Consider the following 16979-nt stretch of genomic DNA (forward strand, 5'->3'; position numbering starts at 1 on the left):
GGGATGTTGATACAACAATGAAAACCAAAATGCTTATGAAAAAATTCTCAGACAGAGCAGAGAATGAATGCGTGAAAGTGAAAAATAATTGGGAAGTAAGGGAAGGACATTCAAAAAGTGGAAGCTAGTGTTTTCCCCCACTAAAGACATGTGCATACAGTAAGGTTTTCAGAGAAACCAGGGGGGAAGATTGATCAAAACAGAGCCAGGGGGACCAGCAGCACCTGCCAGAGCTACAATGGCCAGGCCCTGTGCTTTCCTGATGGCCTTGGTGGTGATGAACTACTGGTCAACCTGCTCTCTTGGATGTGAACTACCTCAGACTAATAATCTCAGGAACAAAAGAGCCTTGACACTCCTTCCACAAATGAAGAGCCTTTGCATTCTGTCTAGAAGGTGGATGTCCAGCACATCTAGAAGGCTCAAGCCATCCCTGTCCTGAAGGAGCTGACCCAGCAGGTCCTGATCCTTTTCAGCTCAAAGGACTCATCTGCTGCTTGGGAGACAACCCTCTTAGACACATTCTGCACTGGCCTCCACCAGCAGCTCAGTGACCTGCAAGGCTGTCAGATGCAGCAGGTGGGGATGTAGGAACCTCTCCTGAGCCAGGAAGACTCCCTGGTGGCTGTGAGGAAATACTTCCACAGGATCACTGTCTACCTGAGAGAGAAGAACCACAGCCCCTGTGCCTGGGAGGTGGTCAGAGCAGAAGTCTGGAGAGCCCTGTCTTCCTCAGCCAACTTGCTGGCAATATTGAGTGAGGAGAAGGAGTAAGTCCTGAGCCAAAGTGGAGAGGACTCTCCTGGACTAGGACACTGCACCTCACTGGGAAGATTCTGCAGTCTCAAAATTCTTAATTATTTTAGCACAAACTCAACGAACCTGCCTAGGTTCTTTCTTAGGAATGGCCAATACTGGGTCTACATGTAAAGGCATTTGTTCTCCATATTTTCATACTTACTGGTTGATTGAACTATTTATTTGACTCAAGTTCTTTTCAATTATAACAATGTAGTGGTATATATTCTTATTGAGGTGAATACATGTGTAAACAGATTATTTTCTATGTTTTATAAATTATTCCTTAATGAATCTGACTTGCCTTTTTCATTCTTTACATCACTTAAAAAATTTATAATGTTTTGATCTGATAGTCTTCACTATAAAAATTACATGCATGACCAGGGTGCAAATTATTGTTGATATTTAGCATTGCCTATTGTTTCAATGATAGATATGCCCACCTCACACTTCTCATTCATTAATGATGAAACTTATATCACTACATTTCTCCAGTATAGAGTACTTTCCTGTGCATACAACCAGCAAACTGTGCAGTAGTAAGTCAGAATGTCTTGCTCCTGCCAAATTGTGACTTAGTCTTCTTTGGCCAACTATACCCCAGACTTACTTGTCTCTGACTTCCCCAACCTAGTCCTATTGTAATATTCTCAAGTTCTATGGGTTTAACTGAAAACAAATGTCCTTCAAATAAACTATTAAAAATAAAAGCAGCAACTTTCTAGGATTTATGAAACTTAAACCAAGAAGACATGCCTTCCAGTATGAGTACTGAATTCATCCTTGTTAGCACACTCTCATGGAGTAAGGTACAAAAGGGAGGATGTGATTTCACTGTGCAGTAGAGAGTGTAAATGAACTTGAGAGCTTCTGAGTAAGTCCCATTGGTACTGAAGAAATAAAACTATCCTGGAATCAGAATCTGCACACACACATACATACCAAGGAGGAACCAGAACTGAGGGTCTGGGTGATTGTCACAGGGTGAAAAACACTGTAGTTCTCAGTGCACAGCAGGTGGGCAGAAAGGAAGGGGTCAACACTGATCCTGAATTTGAGGGACCAAGGAAGCACAGCCTTGTGGCCTGCAGGAATTCATTCCTGAGAGGGAGAAATGTCAGAGAACCCCTTTGCTTGTAATGAGTCACCTATGGGGATAAATAGGAAAAGTACTATCTGGTTCTCCATTGTGATGGGACTCTGTGCTATGAAGGCTCTGCCCAACCACTGTGCAGTTATAGAAGCCCAAGGGGCCATGGTGCATCACTTTCCACCTAAAGTAAGCAATGAAGTTGAGGCCTAAATATTGTCTTTTCAAGACAAATGCATACATATTAAATGAATTAAATAAATCTGTGTGTGTACATTTGTGTGTGTGAATGTGCATGGTTGTGTGCATGGGTACAAAATTTTGTTCTTGAAATGGAGGATTGATGGACTTTCATACAGAGACACAAACTAAAGTATCATTAGAGCATCCCAAATAACATGCTTAAGAGATTCCTACATTTCTTTCACCTTCCTAAAATTTGAAATTTAAAGGTTAGTTTTATCACTTATGTGGATCCACAGGAATGACAGAAAGGCAGACAGGCTTCCTGGATAAGGATTCCAAGACAGAGTCATCAGAAAGTCGTGGAGCAGATGCAAGAGACTAAGAAGGGTCTGTACAGCCAAGAATCCATCACCTGGGTCAATAGACACAGAGATGAGGGGATGTGTTTACAATGTCTATTGACAGTATATACCCAGAAAATAGTAGAAACTGATGTTTTTTCAACAGCATAAAATAAATATTCTGCTGGGCGTTGGTGGGGCACGCCTTTAATCCCAGCACTCAGGAGGCAGAGGCAGGCGGATCTCTGTTTGTTCGAGGCCAGCCTGGTCTCTAGAATGAGTGCCAGGATAGGCTCCAAATGCTACACAGAGAAACCTTGTCTCGAAAAACCAAAAATAAAAAATAAAAAAATAAAATATTCCAGTCAGATATGGTTTGGACGCAAACAAATGGTGGCTCCAATGTTCTCAGACACAGAAGGTCTTTTTACATAATCTAAAACAATATAGCATTATTTCTTTCCATTAGTTAAATTAATTTATGTATTATTTATAGAATGAGGAGAAAGACTTTCAAGTTTGCAAATGCACAAAAATGACCATGCAGATCCCTAGCTGCTGTAGATTTTGATGAAGCTAGAACTGCTTCTATTATGACTTGCTGCAAACATTGTTTATAGGGACTGGACCACTCTACAGTGCCCTGTGCATGAGGATAAACATGACATGCTGATTAAAATGATTGCAAATTTGTTATTATTTTAATAGTACTCATGGCATAGCATTTCAAATCCTAAGCCTTTGAAATACAAAGTTCAGACACTTTACCTGAATGTATGTCATGGTTTGGATACAAAATGTCTCTCAAGGTTTCCTGTGTTTTAGAGGTTGGTACTCATGGGAGCAGTGTTCTCCTAGGACATAAGGCTTCATCACATCCTCAAGGAACAAACTGTATCAATGCAAATCAATGAATTGTTTCAGATGACTGAACTAGAGGTAGTGAGGCTTTGCTGGAGGAAGGTTAGGGAACTCCATCCTATGGACACACTTTGTCCCTGTCTGTCCTTCGGCCATCATGAAGTGAGTGACTTTGTGAATCACATGGCCTTCCTACTATGCAGTGGATCCAGTAATCCATGGATTCATGTTCTAAAGTTGTGAGACAAAATGAGTGAAAATTTAGCTCTGAGATTTTTAATAGCCTATTACTCGTGTGTGTGTGTGTGTGTGTGTGTGTGTGTGTGTGTGTGTGTGTGTGTGTGTTTGTGACTACATGTATGTAGTATGTACGTGTCTGAGTATGTGCCTGCATATATATGTCTGTGTGTTTCTCAGCCTGGTTATTTGTCTGTGCATGTGAGTCTGTGTGTGGGAGTTTTGTGTGTATATGTGAGAATGTATGTGTGTGAATGTGTATATAAGATACACACACACGTGTGTGTGTGTGTGTGTGTGTGTGTGTGTGTGTGTGTGTGTGAGTGTGTGTAGAGATGTTATGTGTATATGTGGAATTTGTGTGTTTTGTGCATATGTGTGTGTGTGTTTATGAATGTATGTGTATGTGTGGGAATTTTTGCATGTGTGTGAGTGTCTGTGTGAGTATGTGTGTGAGTGTTTATGTTTGAATGATGGTGTGTGCATGTATTTCTATATGTCGGAATGTGTTCATTAGTATGTTCCTGTGTGTGTGTATGTATTATTGAAAATCTGTCTCACATGTGACTGTGTGTGCATACATGTGTAGGAGAGTGTATTTCTCTGTGTGTATTTGTGTGTGTAGTGTGTGTATTTGTGTGTGTGTGTGCACATATTTGTGTGAATGTATATTAGTGTGTTTCTTCCTGTGTCTGTATGCATTTGTGTGAGTGTGTGTATCTGTGGGTGTTAGTGAGTGTATTGTGTTTGTGTGCATCTGAGTGTGTGTGATGATTTATGTGTATCTATGTGAGTGTGTATGTATGTGTGTATGTGTATAGGATACTGTGTGTCTGTGTGTACCCATGTTAATGAATGAATGAGTGTGTGTACCTGTGTGAATGTGGGTGTGTATCATGTGTATCACATGTGTATCATGTGAATGGTGTGTGGGTGCTGTATGTACATGCATGCATTGAGTGTGTGTGTGTGTGTAGGCACAAGCTTGCGAAGTGTGTATGTAGTGGCCAGAGTCCAACTTGCAAGAGTCGGTTTCTCTATTTCAACCATGGATTTCAGGAATCAAATTCAGCTCACCAAGCTTGAGCAGCAAGCCTTTACACATCGAGTTCTCATGATGGCATGACAATCATTGGATGAATAAAGAAGATACACTGATGACTCAATTAATATTTTATATAAATTAATGTTAGAGTTAATGGAGGCAAGTTCAAGAAAGTAACTTAATAAAGCCTGAAAACATTGGAGAAATATTAATTATGCCATTAATATCAGTACTTTTTTTCTATTTTGATTTTTTTAGACAGAGTTTCTTTGAGTAGCCCTGGTTGTTCTGGAACTCTCAGTAGACCAGGCTTGCCTTAAAATCAGAGATATGCCTACCTTAGCCTCCCCAGTACTGGGATAAAAGGTGTGTGCCACCACTATCATGAGCATAAATCTTTTAATTTTGAAACAATTTGGGTCATACCTTACATTATGATTTATATATATATATATATATATATATATATATATATATATAATATTATGGTAAAGTGAATTTCAGTAACTTTTAAATACAAGTTTCAGAGAAAATGTTTTCTTTATATATAATGTGTAAACTGGAAAACCAAAAAGGATGGTCTGCGGTGTAAGAGTTAATGACAATTCCAGTTACAAAAAGAAAAGCTGTAAACCCACTTTCTGAGGGCAGCAGTAAAAGAGGAAGCAAAGATGAAAACCAAAAATGTTTAGAAAAAATCCCAGAAACTAGGAGAGAATGAGTTAACCAAATTGAAAAGACAATTGGAAAGTGAGGGGACAACATTCAGAAAATGGAAAATAGTGTTTGGTTTTTTTTTTCCTATTTAAGAGAGATGCTCATGGCATGGTCTTCAGAGAACCTAGAGGGGAAGGTTCAGGACCTCAGAGCCCAGAGGATCAGCAGCAGCTGCAACATCCACAATGGCTAAACCCTGTGCTTTCCTGATGGCCATGGTGGTGATGAGCTACTGGTTAACCTGCTGTCTGGGATGTGAACTGTCTCTAACTCCTAAGCCTGGGGAAAAGACAGCCTTGACACTCCTGAAGGAAATGATGAGACTCTCCCCTTTCTCCTGCCTGAAGGACAGAAAGGACTTTGCATCGCCTGTGGAGAAGGTGGATGCCCAGCACATCCAGAAGGCTCAAGCCATGTCTGTCCTGCAGGAGCTGACCCAGCAGGCCCTGATCCTCTTCAGCTCAAATGAGTCATCTGCTGCTTGGGAGACAACCCTCCTAGACACATTCTGTGATGAGCTCCATCAGCTGCTCAGTGACCAACAAGCCTGTCTGAAGCAGCAGGTGGTGATGCAGGACTCCCTAATGGCTGTGAGGAAATACTTCCACAGGATCACTGTCTACCTGAGAGAGAAGAACCACAGCCCCTGTGCCTGGGAGGTGGTCAGAGCAGAAGTCTGGAGAGCCCTGTCTTCCTCAGTCAACTTACTGGCAAGATTGAGTGAGGAGAAGGAGTAAGTCCTGAGCAAAGTGGAGAGGACTCTCCTGGACTAGGACACCGCAACTCATTGCATAAATTCTCCTTTAAAAACTCTTACTCATTTTAGCCTAGATGTTTCAGCAAAACAGAGCCAATTTTTGTCTGTATGTAAAAATTATTTGTTCTTGCATCCATTTAAGTACATCTGTGTATGTGTGTATCTATTTATTTATTTTACTATTTATATAATTTAAGTTATCTAAGTTAAATCTTCAAGTTTTGTATTTCCTTTAATGTAGCAATCATCATATGCAATTAAATTATTTTCTTTTTTATTAAATTTTGTTGTATAAAACACTTTTGATTTGCTAATTCTGTAGTTTTTCAATTATTCCAGTCTTTTAAAGTTGATACTGTACACCATACAAATTATACAAATGTACACAGTGTTGAAAACTTGCACTGGATAAATGTATACAATGTATAGTGTTTAGACAAATCCTAAATTCATCCCTCTACTTCTCTACAGTATATAGTATGCTGTAACACTAATTAATAAATGATCATAGACAGATGCTGGGGTTCAAACCTCAAGTTGAATATCAAAAAATCAAAGCTGGACACTAGCTTCTTACCTCTACCTCAGGCTGAATGGGCTGATCCTGTCTCCATGATCTCTCACCAAGCCTCAGACTGTAACCTCTCCTTAGCATGGCTGGAAAATGAATACCTCATACTGACTACTGAAGGCCCTTCTTCTATCTTTTATAACCCTCTAGTGCCAGGATTAAAGGCATGTGGTCTGTCACTCTTTTAGACTGACTCAATCTCATGTATCCCTGGATAGCCTTGAAGTCAGAGAGATCCCGCTACCTTTCAATCGTGAGTCCTAGGATTAAAGTTGTGTACCACTACCTCTTAGTTTCTGGTTGCTGGGATTACAGGTCTGTGCCTGGCTTCTGTGGCTTGTGGTTGATTTTGCTTTCTGAGTCCTCAGGCAAGTTTTAATAAATCATAAACAATATCTCACCACAGTATTCTTTGTATGCGCATTAGCATGCTGTCCAGTAAGAAGCCAGAGAATCGAGCTCCTGTGAGGTTGTGACTTCATCTTTGACATATATTTCCCAGTTAACCCTCTCTCAGACCTCCCTGACCTCTGTTACCTTTCCTCTAACTCAACTCCTATGAGTTTAACAGTTTTTGTGTTCTAAATATGAATGAGACCACATACAGCTATAAAAATAGATCACAGAAAACTGACTATTCTGCATTTACCACAGATGAACATGCCAGTAAGAAATCAGGAAATCAACCCCTTCATAATGGCCTCATGAAATATCTCGGAATAAATCCCACAAGGGAAGTGAAATCCTCTAAAATCAATCATTTGAAACACCACTCTTCCTTCTCAATTTCATGGCTTTTTCTCCTCTTCCTTCTTCATCCATTCTTCAGTTGAGGGACATCTAGGTTGCTTCCAGGTTCTGGCTATTACAAATAACGCTTCTATGAACATTATTGAACATATGTCCTTGTTGTATGAATGTGCATTCTTTGAGTGTATGCCTAAGAGAGGGATTGCTGGATCTTGAGTTAGACTGATTTTCATTTTCCTGAGAAACCACCATACAGATTTCCAAAGTGGTCATACAAGTTTGCACTCCCTGTTCAATAAATTTTTAATATTCTTGTTTCATCTTATTTGTCAGCTGTTAGATACATTGAAAAAATTTTGATGCTTTTAAACTCATTCTGTCACTATATAGTTTACACACCTGTATTCAGTAGTAGATAATTGTGAAAGCAATGTCACTGCATAGAGTTAAGGTATGAGTTGACACAGCCATCTCGTAGTTCTTCTTTATTAATGGTAACATATTGCTTCTCTCCTATACACAGAATTACTCTGTGTGTATAGGCAGCATGCTATACAGGCGACATCCAGAATATCTTACTTGTGTCACATTGTGGCTCAGTACCTTTGATCAAGTATTCCTAAACTCTACCTCCCTTTGACTTCTCTGCCCTCTGATAACTGACATTTGACTCTCAGCTTTAATCAGATTAATTCATATGGATTCCAAAGATAACTGAGATCTTAAAACTAAAATAAAATATGGCACATGAAAAAAGAGAGGCATTCTTATATGCCATTGGGAAACATTGAATAATTGGGATATCAGCCATGTCTTGATGATGGTTTCTATTGCTGTGATAAAGTATCACAGCATGATACTAGAGCATTTTGGGTGGAAAGGGTTTGTTTTATTTTAAAATCCACAGAATATTCCATTATTGAGAGAAGGTTGGGCAGGATATTAAATGAGGCAGGAATAGAGGCTAAAACAGAGGTCATGGATGACCACTGCCCACTACCTTGATGGCTCATGGCCTGCTCAGCCTGCATCTATGCTGTTCAGGACCAACCGCCCAAGGGTCAGATCACTCACCATGAGCTTCACATTCCTATTAAGATGATTTAGTGACTTGTTTACAGAGTGATTCTATAAAACCACCTTCCATAGTAAGATTCCTTCTTCCAACATGATAATGATAATATCTGGTGTCAAGTTGACCTTAGCATTGTCGAGGAAAAACTCCACTCATAATAGTCTCAAAAATATCCCATGGAATAAATCTAACAGGGGAAGTAAAATTCCTCTAAAATCCACACTGCTAATCACACTCAATTTCAATAATATATATATATATATATATATATATATATATATATATATATATATTAAACTTTGAGTTTGCCTATTGCTGCCAGTTATGCATGGGTACACTGCCCTCTAGTGGAGCAGGGTAAACCTCTCGGGGAATCACTTGACTAAGGATAACTGAATCTCCCTCTCCCAACAGGCATCAGTTGCAAATAGTTCCTCAGCTAGGGGTGAATTTCATGGCATTCTCCCTGCTTTAAACTGAGATTTTATCTGTCTGTCTTGATCATAGTCAGACTTTGTGCCTGCAGTCACAGCTGCTATCAACAAGTACATACAACTACTCTACCGAGTCCAAAACCACTGTTTCCTACAGTTCCTACTGGACATTGTGATCTTCCTGAGACCACGTGTGTTACGATCACTGAACCTGGGAGCCAGGAAAGGCAGATTGATGATTTACAGTCACCCATTCTCCGCACATTGACCACTGTCAGTGTCTGTGTCCAGCCATCTACTAATAGAGGAGCTTCTCTGAGGACAGAGAGATGCACTTGCCCTCTGTGAGAAGCAATGTGTAATGTAAAATGTCAGACACTTTGACACCATTGCCATTGCTCTTATTCTTTATAGTCCTGCTATCTAGCAGCTTCCTGTTTCCACAGGCATGCTATATTGATGTTGTTTAGAAGAAATTCGTTGAGGTTTTGACTGGGATTGCATTGAATATCTAGATTACTTTCAAAATTGCCCACAGTTTTAAGTAATATCATTTTATTTCAAGGACATTGAACTCTTAATTTGAACATTACTAACACTGTTGCTATTGCTTCCCAATTTGAAGATATCACTTCCTTCCTTTTGCTTTCATTTCAAGTGACATCACAATCTCAGCTCAATACCACAAAGAAATGTCAGATTCTTCTCTCTAGGAAATTAGAAAAAAGAAATAAAATTTCTATTCAATGAAAATTCAAAGGAAAGTACAACCACGATGAAGCCAACATCATATCAGTAAAATTATACACATTGGCAGAACGAAAACTATTCTATCTGATAGAATACCTCAAGTTTATGACAATTTGTATACATATGTGTGTGTTTACATATGTGAAAGAGATGACATGAATGTGTGTTTGTGTGAGTGTGCCAGCAAGTTCTTTTCACAGCAAGCATGTGGTATGAAAAGACACCTCACAGGAATCAGTTTCACACACACACACACACACCATAACACAGTGGATCAACATCAATTTGTCAGCCTTCATCAGGAATCTCTTTACTGATTGTGCCATAATGACCCTTGGACAAGCATTAGATAGATACCTAATATACACTACAAACAAAACTTGATCTTTCATATAATTTAATATTAATTCAACTTATGACAACTAGAAAAACTAACTAAACTTTTACATCTATTTATTTATTTATTTATTTATTTATTTATTTATTTATTTTGCATCCAGATTACAGTTTCCCCTCACTCTTCTCCTACCAAGCCCCCCCACAACTCCTTTGGACCCACCCCCAAGTCCACTCCTCTTCTCTTTTCTATTCATGAAAGGGCAGGTCTCCAATGCATATAAACAAACCATGGGATGTGATTAATTTTTTAATATTTAAATCAGTATATATAAGATTCTGATTTGTACCACTACATGAAATATCATTAGTGTACATTTAGAAGAAATAATTTGTAACAAAATTTATATTACAATTTGAATAGCTATATGAAGAAATAAATACAACCCACAAAAATCCCATTGCACCACTAAATTCAAGAACTTTTCAAGACAACTATTAGATGAAAGTTTTCATTCTTTACATGTGAGTAATTTCACAATGTAATGTATATCTGTGATATAAAAGTCAGTGATAATTAATGAATTAAATAAAATAAAATCTAAAGAAGCTTTCCTGAAGGGAGCAGTGAAATTAGAGAAATAAAGAAAACAAAAATGACTGGAAAAAAGACAGACACTCACAGAGAATGACTAAAAGAAAGTGAAAGGGACATGGGAAAGTAATGGGAGGAAAATTAGAAAATGGAAACTGGTGCTTTCTCTTATTTAAGACATATGCACACAGGATGGTCTTCAGAGACCCTCAAGGGGAAGGTTCAGGACCAACAGCCCATAGGACAAGCAGCATCTCCACCACCCACAATGACTAGATCCTGTGCTTTTCTGATGTCTCTGGTGGTGATGAGCTACTGGTCAGCATGCTGTCTGGGATGTCACCTGCCTCAGACTCATAACCTCAGGAACAAGAGAGCCTTGACACTCCTGGCACAAATGAGGAGACTCTCCCCTCTCTCCTGCCTGAAGGACAGAAAGGACTTTGCATTCCCTCTGGAGAAGGTGGATGTCCAGCACATCCAGAAGACTCAAGCCATCCCTGTCCTGCAGCAGCTGACCCAGCAGGTCCTCATCCTCTTCAGCTCAAAGGACTCATCTGCTGCTTGGGAGACAACCCTTCTAGACACATTCTGCACTGGCCTCCACCAGCAACTCAGTGACCTGCGAGCCTGTCTGATGCAGCAGGAGGGGGTGCAGAAAACTTCCCTGAGCCAGGAAGACTCCCTGGTGGCTGTGAGGAAATACTTCCACAGGATCACTGCCTACCTGAGAGAGAAGAACCACAGCCCCTGTGCCTGGGAGGTGGTCAGAGCAGAAGTCTGGAGAGCCCTGTCTGCCTCAGCCAACTTGCTGGCAAGATTTGAGTAAGGAGAAGGAGTAAGTCCTGAGCAAAGTGGAGAGGACTCTCCTGGACTAGGACACTGCACCTCACTGGGAAGATTCTGCAGTCTCAAAATTCTCATTTGTTATGAACTCAATCAGCCTGCCTAGATGATTTCAGCAGCAAGGAACAATGCTCCTGTCCATATGTTAAGTCACTTGTTCTCCAACCGATCAGATCTATGTATCTATCTATTTATTTATTTACTATGTAATGAGACATATTTTGTGTTATAATATGTTATAGATTTGTTTTTTCTATAAATTCTTCCTAAGTCAATCATATTTTGTTCCTTCATTCTTTATTTCTTGTAACACAAAAAAAATAAATGACCCAGAGACTGATATTTTGGTTCAAACTTCAAGCTGAATATCAGAAAAGCAAATCAGCTGGCCACTAGCTCTCATCTCTAGCTCAGGCTGAAAGTGCTAATCCATGCAGGAGTTCTTCACCAAGTCTCAAACTGCTGTCTCTTCTCAGTGTGGCTGAAGAAGGAATGCCTCATTGAGACCTTGCTTGTGTCTTATATGCTTTCCTAATTTTGGGATTAAAGGTGTGAGCTATAATTTTCTTTTGGATGGATTCACTCTTATGTAGATCTGGGTGGCCTTTGACTCACAGAGCTCTGTCTATCTCTTAGTCCTGAGTCCTAGGATTAAAGATGTGTACCACCACCTTCTAGGTTCTGGCTGCTGCTGGGGTTAAAGGTGTGTACCTGGCTTCTATGGTTTGTGGATGACTTTGCTTTCTGAATCCTGCAGCAAGGATTATTTAATTTTTATTTATTTAATTTAATTATTATTTAATAAATCATAAATAATATATCACTACAATTTCTATTCAAAAATTTTAATGTTTAAACTGGTATTCTGCAGTAAATATTATATACATGATCAGGGTACAAAGAATTGTGGGTGCATGTGACATGGTAGTGTTTAGATAAGTAAATAAACTCATCTCAAGCTTCTTACTCATGGTTGGTAAAATCCTATCTTTCCATTTCCCCTGTTTATTTCATTCTTCTGTATGTTCAATCATCACCCTGTGCAGCAGAAAGCCAGAACATCTTCTTCCTATAGAATTGTGACCTAGTCCTCCTTGATCAATAGTTCCCCAGAATTTGCCAGCCTCTGACTTCTCTGACTCTGGGACCTAATATTCTATTCCCAACATCTAGGATTTTAAGCACTTAAGGAAACTAAAATAGTGAAGCCATATACCACAGTATAATAATAGTACATTATAATAACAATCCATCCTATATACTACTGACAAATGCCCTCAGAATATATCTGGCAATCAACTCATTCAGAAAACCATAAAGAAAATATCCCATGGAACAAATCTAGGCAGGGATTTGAAATATGTATAAAATTAATCCTTTGACTCCCCCATATTGTCTACCAATTTCATGTATTATCTTGTTTGTACAATTTATTTTTTTGTGGTTGTTAAAAACACAATTTTTGTACTGTGAAATACATAGAAAAATTCAAAAATGAACTTAAAATTACAGTGGGCAATTCTTTTCTCCACTTCATAACATTCTTTCAGTCATCAATTGTAAACTTGAGGAGAGAATCCTAGATGGTTTGATTTTGTCATACGCATACTCATCCATCATCCCTCTCAACACTTCTACCTTAAGTGAGAGGTTGGGTTTACACATATGACTTTCCAATGTAAGGTTACCATGGTCTTAAGAAAATTATATACTTTTCTATTCACTTTAAAGGTCTCCATATAGTACAATACCTTCACATCAAGTCTTGTGTGTGGATTTAAGGTGAAACTGTCACACCAAATGTATTTAAACTCAGGCTCAGGTGGGCAGTACTGAATTTAACAAATATTCTCTATTTCAGTGAGACAGATATCATCATGTTAATCTGAGGATGCACTGCAGAAATCTACCTTAAGTGTTAGACTTGGATATTTTATTCTGAGACTATGATTGAGAGCATCCTTCACTTAGTGTCACAGGTGTACCTGAAATAGTCAGAAACACCCAGCAGCAGAGGCCCAAGATTACCATCTGTCTCTCGTGAAATTGATGAAGTAAACATCCTCATTCAGTTGTATTCACCCTCGCTTTCACAGTACAGCTCAATGTTTGCTTCCTAGGGAAGATTCTGTTAGTAAAATAGCAGTCAGAGTCTCCTACCCCCTTTACCTACAGAATGCACATTATGTCTGATCCAGAAAAAGGATTTGCATATGCTTACAACCACTCAGTGTGAGTGTATAAACCTGCCAGTCAAAAATAACTATGAAAATAATCTTTATGTATGCAAAGATTGACCCACACACTGCTTTTCACCAACATGAGATACCATTTAATCCATAGAAACTGCATGAAATAAAGAGTTAAAGACAGAGAAAGCAAATGAGCGCTCAGTATCCAAGTATTGTGTGTGTGTGTGTGTGTGTGTGTGTGTGTGTGTGTGTGTGTGTGTATGTATGTATCTATATGAGTACAAAACCATTTACTGGAGCATGCGTAGCCTCTCAAGGACACAAAGTCTGATAATGAATCACTCCCTCTGACAAGAGACATCAGTTGCCAATAAGTACTCAGCTTGGAGTGGAACCCCCTGCTTTCCTCTCAGCTCCAAGTAGGGATTTTGTCTGTGCTCATGTGTTCAAGCCTTGTGGTCAGCAGTCATAGCCATGGTCATTTCATATGTGCAAGTGTCCTGTTGTATCCTGAAAACACTATTGCTGTACTCATCCCCTGCCTCTGGCTCTTAAACTCTTTCCACTACATCTTCTGATTCCTGAGCCTTGGGAGGAGTTGATGTAATAGACATGGCTTATTTAGGATTGAGAACTCCTCCAGTGTTTATTCTCTGAATGGTGGCCAGTTTTTGGTGTCTCCTAGTTTATGGTCAGCTAATACAAAAAGAAGATTCTCTGACAAGTTTGGGAGATGCAAAAATCCATCAGTTATACACCTGTGATTTGAAGTCATGTGCTAGACACCTTCGCTATGGCTCTTCCTCCATAGTGCTTCTGCTATTTACACCTTCCTGTTCCATAACTGTTTTAATATTGACATTGTCGGTGTAGCATTACTGAAATATTGATTGTGATCACATTGACTCTCAAGATAACTTTCAAAAACACAGTCAGTTTCATATCTTATTAATTAAGTTTCTATGACTGGAGGACTTCAAATTCAAGCATTACTATCATAATTGCTATTGTTTCCCTATTTAAATGACAAATCATTTTATTTGGATTCATTTAAAGCAGAGTCAAATTTTTTGGGGGGTGTGACTCACTGCCACACACCAGTATTAGGATTTGCTTTCTAGGAAAGTAACACGAGAAACAAGACTTTGAAAACAAAGAAACTTTAGATGGGAATAATGTTATCTTCATGTGTTTGTTTGTTTCACCCCCTCTCTCTTACTTCACTGTGAAGTAAATGTGATGAAAGGATTAAGTGTCAGGCATCCACCATTATACTATCTCCTCAATAGTAAAGTTAAAGAAAAATTATACACAGTTAAAGAATGGAAAGCTCTTCTTTCTGACAGAGTATTGTAAACATGTCTGCTTCTCAATTTTACATTTAGAAGAAGGAAGAAGGGATGGGAAACATTACTAAAGTACAAGTGGATTGACATTTGTCAGCCAAGTTTATCAGATCACTAATTACCAAGCAAGGGTACTGCAAACTGATAACCAAGTAAGGATACACATGAATGTGTCCTGTATGTTCACCTAATAATTCGTGCATATCAACCAGTCGTTTATTGAATTTTGATCATAAATGGTATTTGAATAAAGAGCAAGTACTTATCAAAGAAATTGATATTAACACAAACTACAAAATTTCCCCATTAATATAGACAATGCAGTTTTTCTGTTATTAATATCTGGGAATCCTTGACACTCTGATACTTGACCATGTGAATCACATCTGCAAACAAAATCGCCTTATATCAACAAGTATAGATAAAAGCAATAACATAGGATTTATTAAATTTAAACCTAGAGGACATGACATCCAGTATGAATTTTTGCTGGGAGCCAACCTAATTAATAGGTAATGAGTTTGAACAACACCATTACGATAACCCCCAGGCTTAAATCTGTTTCCTCTTCTTAGAGCTGTTTCTCAAATGGCCACCTGTGGTTTGGCCTGCAGGCCAGGATAGCACATCTCCTTGCCTGGCTGAGCATTCCTTTACCACCATGCCCACCCTGGAAAGCACCTCCCCCCAGCACTATAAAACCCCCCACCTTTCATTTAATAAACATAGAGCATGATCAGCATTTCTAACTTGCTCTCATTCCTTGTGCCTCCTGTCCTTCATTTGTCTCCCCCACCCAGGTTTCTGCATTGATAAGCATCCCTCAGGCCAGTTCAAATTCTGATGTCATCATGGTCCCACTCTCATGGAGTAATATAAAAGGGGAGGAGGACTGAGGATGATATTTCACTGTGCATCAGAAAGTGTTAATGAATTTGAGAGTTACTGAGTAAATGCCAAGGTATTGGAGAAGTGCTACCATCCTGGGATCAGACTCTGCACACACACACACACACACACACACACACACACACACACACACACACACACACCAAAGAGAGACTAGCACTGGGGGTCTGGGTGACTATCACAGGTTGAAGAACAGTGTAGACCTCACTACAAAAGTGGAGGACAGAAAGATGTTGTCTATACTGATCTTGACTTTGAGGGAGCAGGGAAGCACAGTCATGTGGCCTGCAAGAATTCATTCCGGAGGGAGAAATGTCAGAGAACTCCTTTGCCTGTAATGATTCACCTAAGGGAACAAAGAGGAAGAGCACCATCTGTTTCTCCATTATGATGAGATCATGCTATGAAGGCTCTTCCCAAAACCTGCCCAGTTTTAGAAGACCAAGTGGCCATGGAGGATCATTTTCCATTTAAAGTAAGAAAGAAACCTAAGGCCTAAATCTTGTCCATTGAAGATAAATATTAATATATGTTAAATGAATTAAATATCTCTCGTGTGTGTGTGTGTGTGTGTGTGTGTGTGTGTGTGTGTGTGTGTGTGTGTGTGTGTGTTTGCATGCAGTCCTAAGTGCTTAGGTGCAAGTGTATATATGTTTCTTCGTGTGTGTGTGTGTGTGTGTGTGTGTGTGTGTGTGTGTGTGTGTGTTTGTGTGTGTGTGTTTGCATGCATATCCACATGATTGAGTGTTTCCATGATTCTTTAGTTAATTTAAAAATATTCTGAATCATACTTTTTTAACCATATTTTGAATACACAGAGCACACAATTTAACCATATTATGCCTGTGCATTTTTAAACTATTGAAAATAAAAACAACAGTCGTTCATGGAGTACAGAACTTATACTTTATTTATATATTTCATTCATTTTTAGTGTGCCTTGTCTGAGAGATTTAAATACTAAGATATACTGTGTATTTACATTTCGATAAATGTATCAATCTTTAAATTCTCAATTTACTCTATTTTTTTCAAGTTTTTGAAACAATAAATCTGTAGCATGGGCTGTTCTGGACCTCATTTCATAGACCAATAGTTTTCAAGCTTCCTAATGTTGTAACCCTTTAATAAAGTTCAACA

At 38.9% G+C, this 16979-nt stretch overlaps 2 protein-coding genes and 1 pseudogene across 2 annotated transcripts; all 3 read left to right on the forward strand.

Moving 5' to 3' along the window:
• The first annotated feature begins 238 nt into the window (after positions 1-238).
• LOC100761773 lies at positions 239-774 on the forward strand (annotated as a pseudogene).
• A 4689-nt stretch (positions 775-5463) lies between these two features.
• LOC100765269 (interferon alpha-9) lies at positions 5464-6015 on the forward strand. Its single transcript, XM_027400345.1, has one exon. The coding sequence runs from the start codon at positions 5464-5466 to the stop codon at positions 6013-6015; it is 552 nt and encodes a 183-aa protein (XP_027256146.1).
• A 4799-nt stretch (positions 6016-10814) lies between these two features.
• Positions 10815-11375, forward strand: LOC100751221 (interferon alpha-12). Its single transcript, XM_027400516.1, has one exon. It carries the CDS (start codon positions 10815-10817, stop codon positions 11373-11375), a length of 561 nt encoding a protein of 186 aa, XP_027256317.1.
• The last annotated feature ends 5604 nt before the right edge of the window (positions 11376-16979 follow it).

This window comes from Cricetulus griseus, chromosome 2 (assembly GCF_003668045.3).
Source record: "Cricetulus griseus strain 17A/GY chromosome 2, alternate assembly CriGri-PICRH-1.0, whole genome shotgun sequence".
Taxonomy (NCBI): domain Eukaryota; kingdom Metazoa; phylum Chordata; class Mammalia; order Rodentia; family Cricetidae; genus Cricetulus; species Cricetulus griseus.

What these genes read in the sequence shown, in the direction of transcription:
- LOC100765269 (XM_027400345.1), top strand. Translation starts at nt 5,464, where the DNA reads ATGGCTAAACCCTGTGCTTTCCTGATGGCCATGGTGGTGATGAGCTAC.
- LOC100751221 (XM_027400516.1), top strand. Translation starts at nt 10,815, where the DNA reads ATGACTAGATCCTGTGCTTTTCTGATGTCTCTGGTGGTGATGAGCTAC.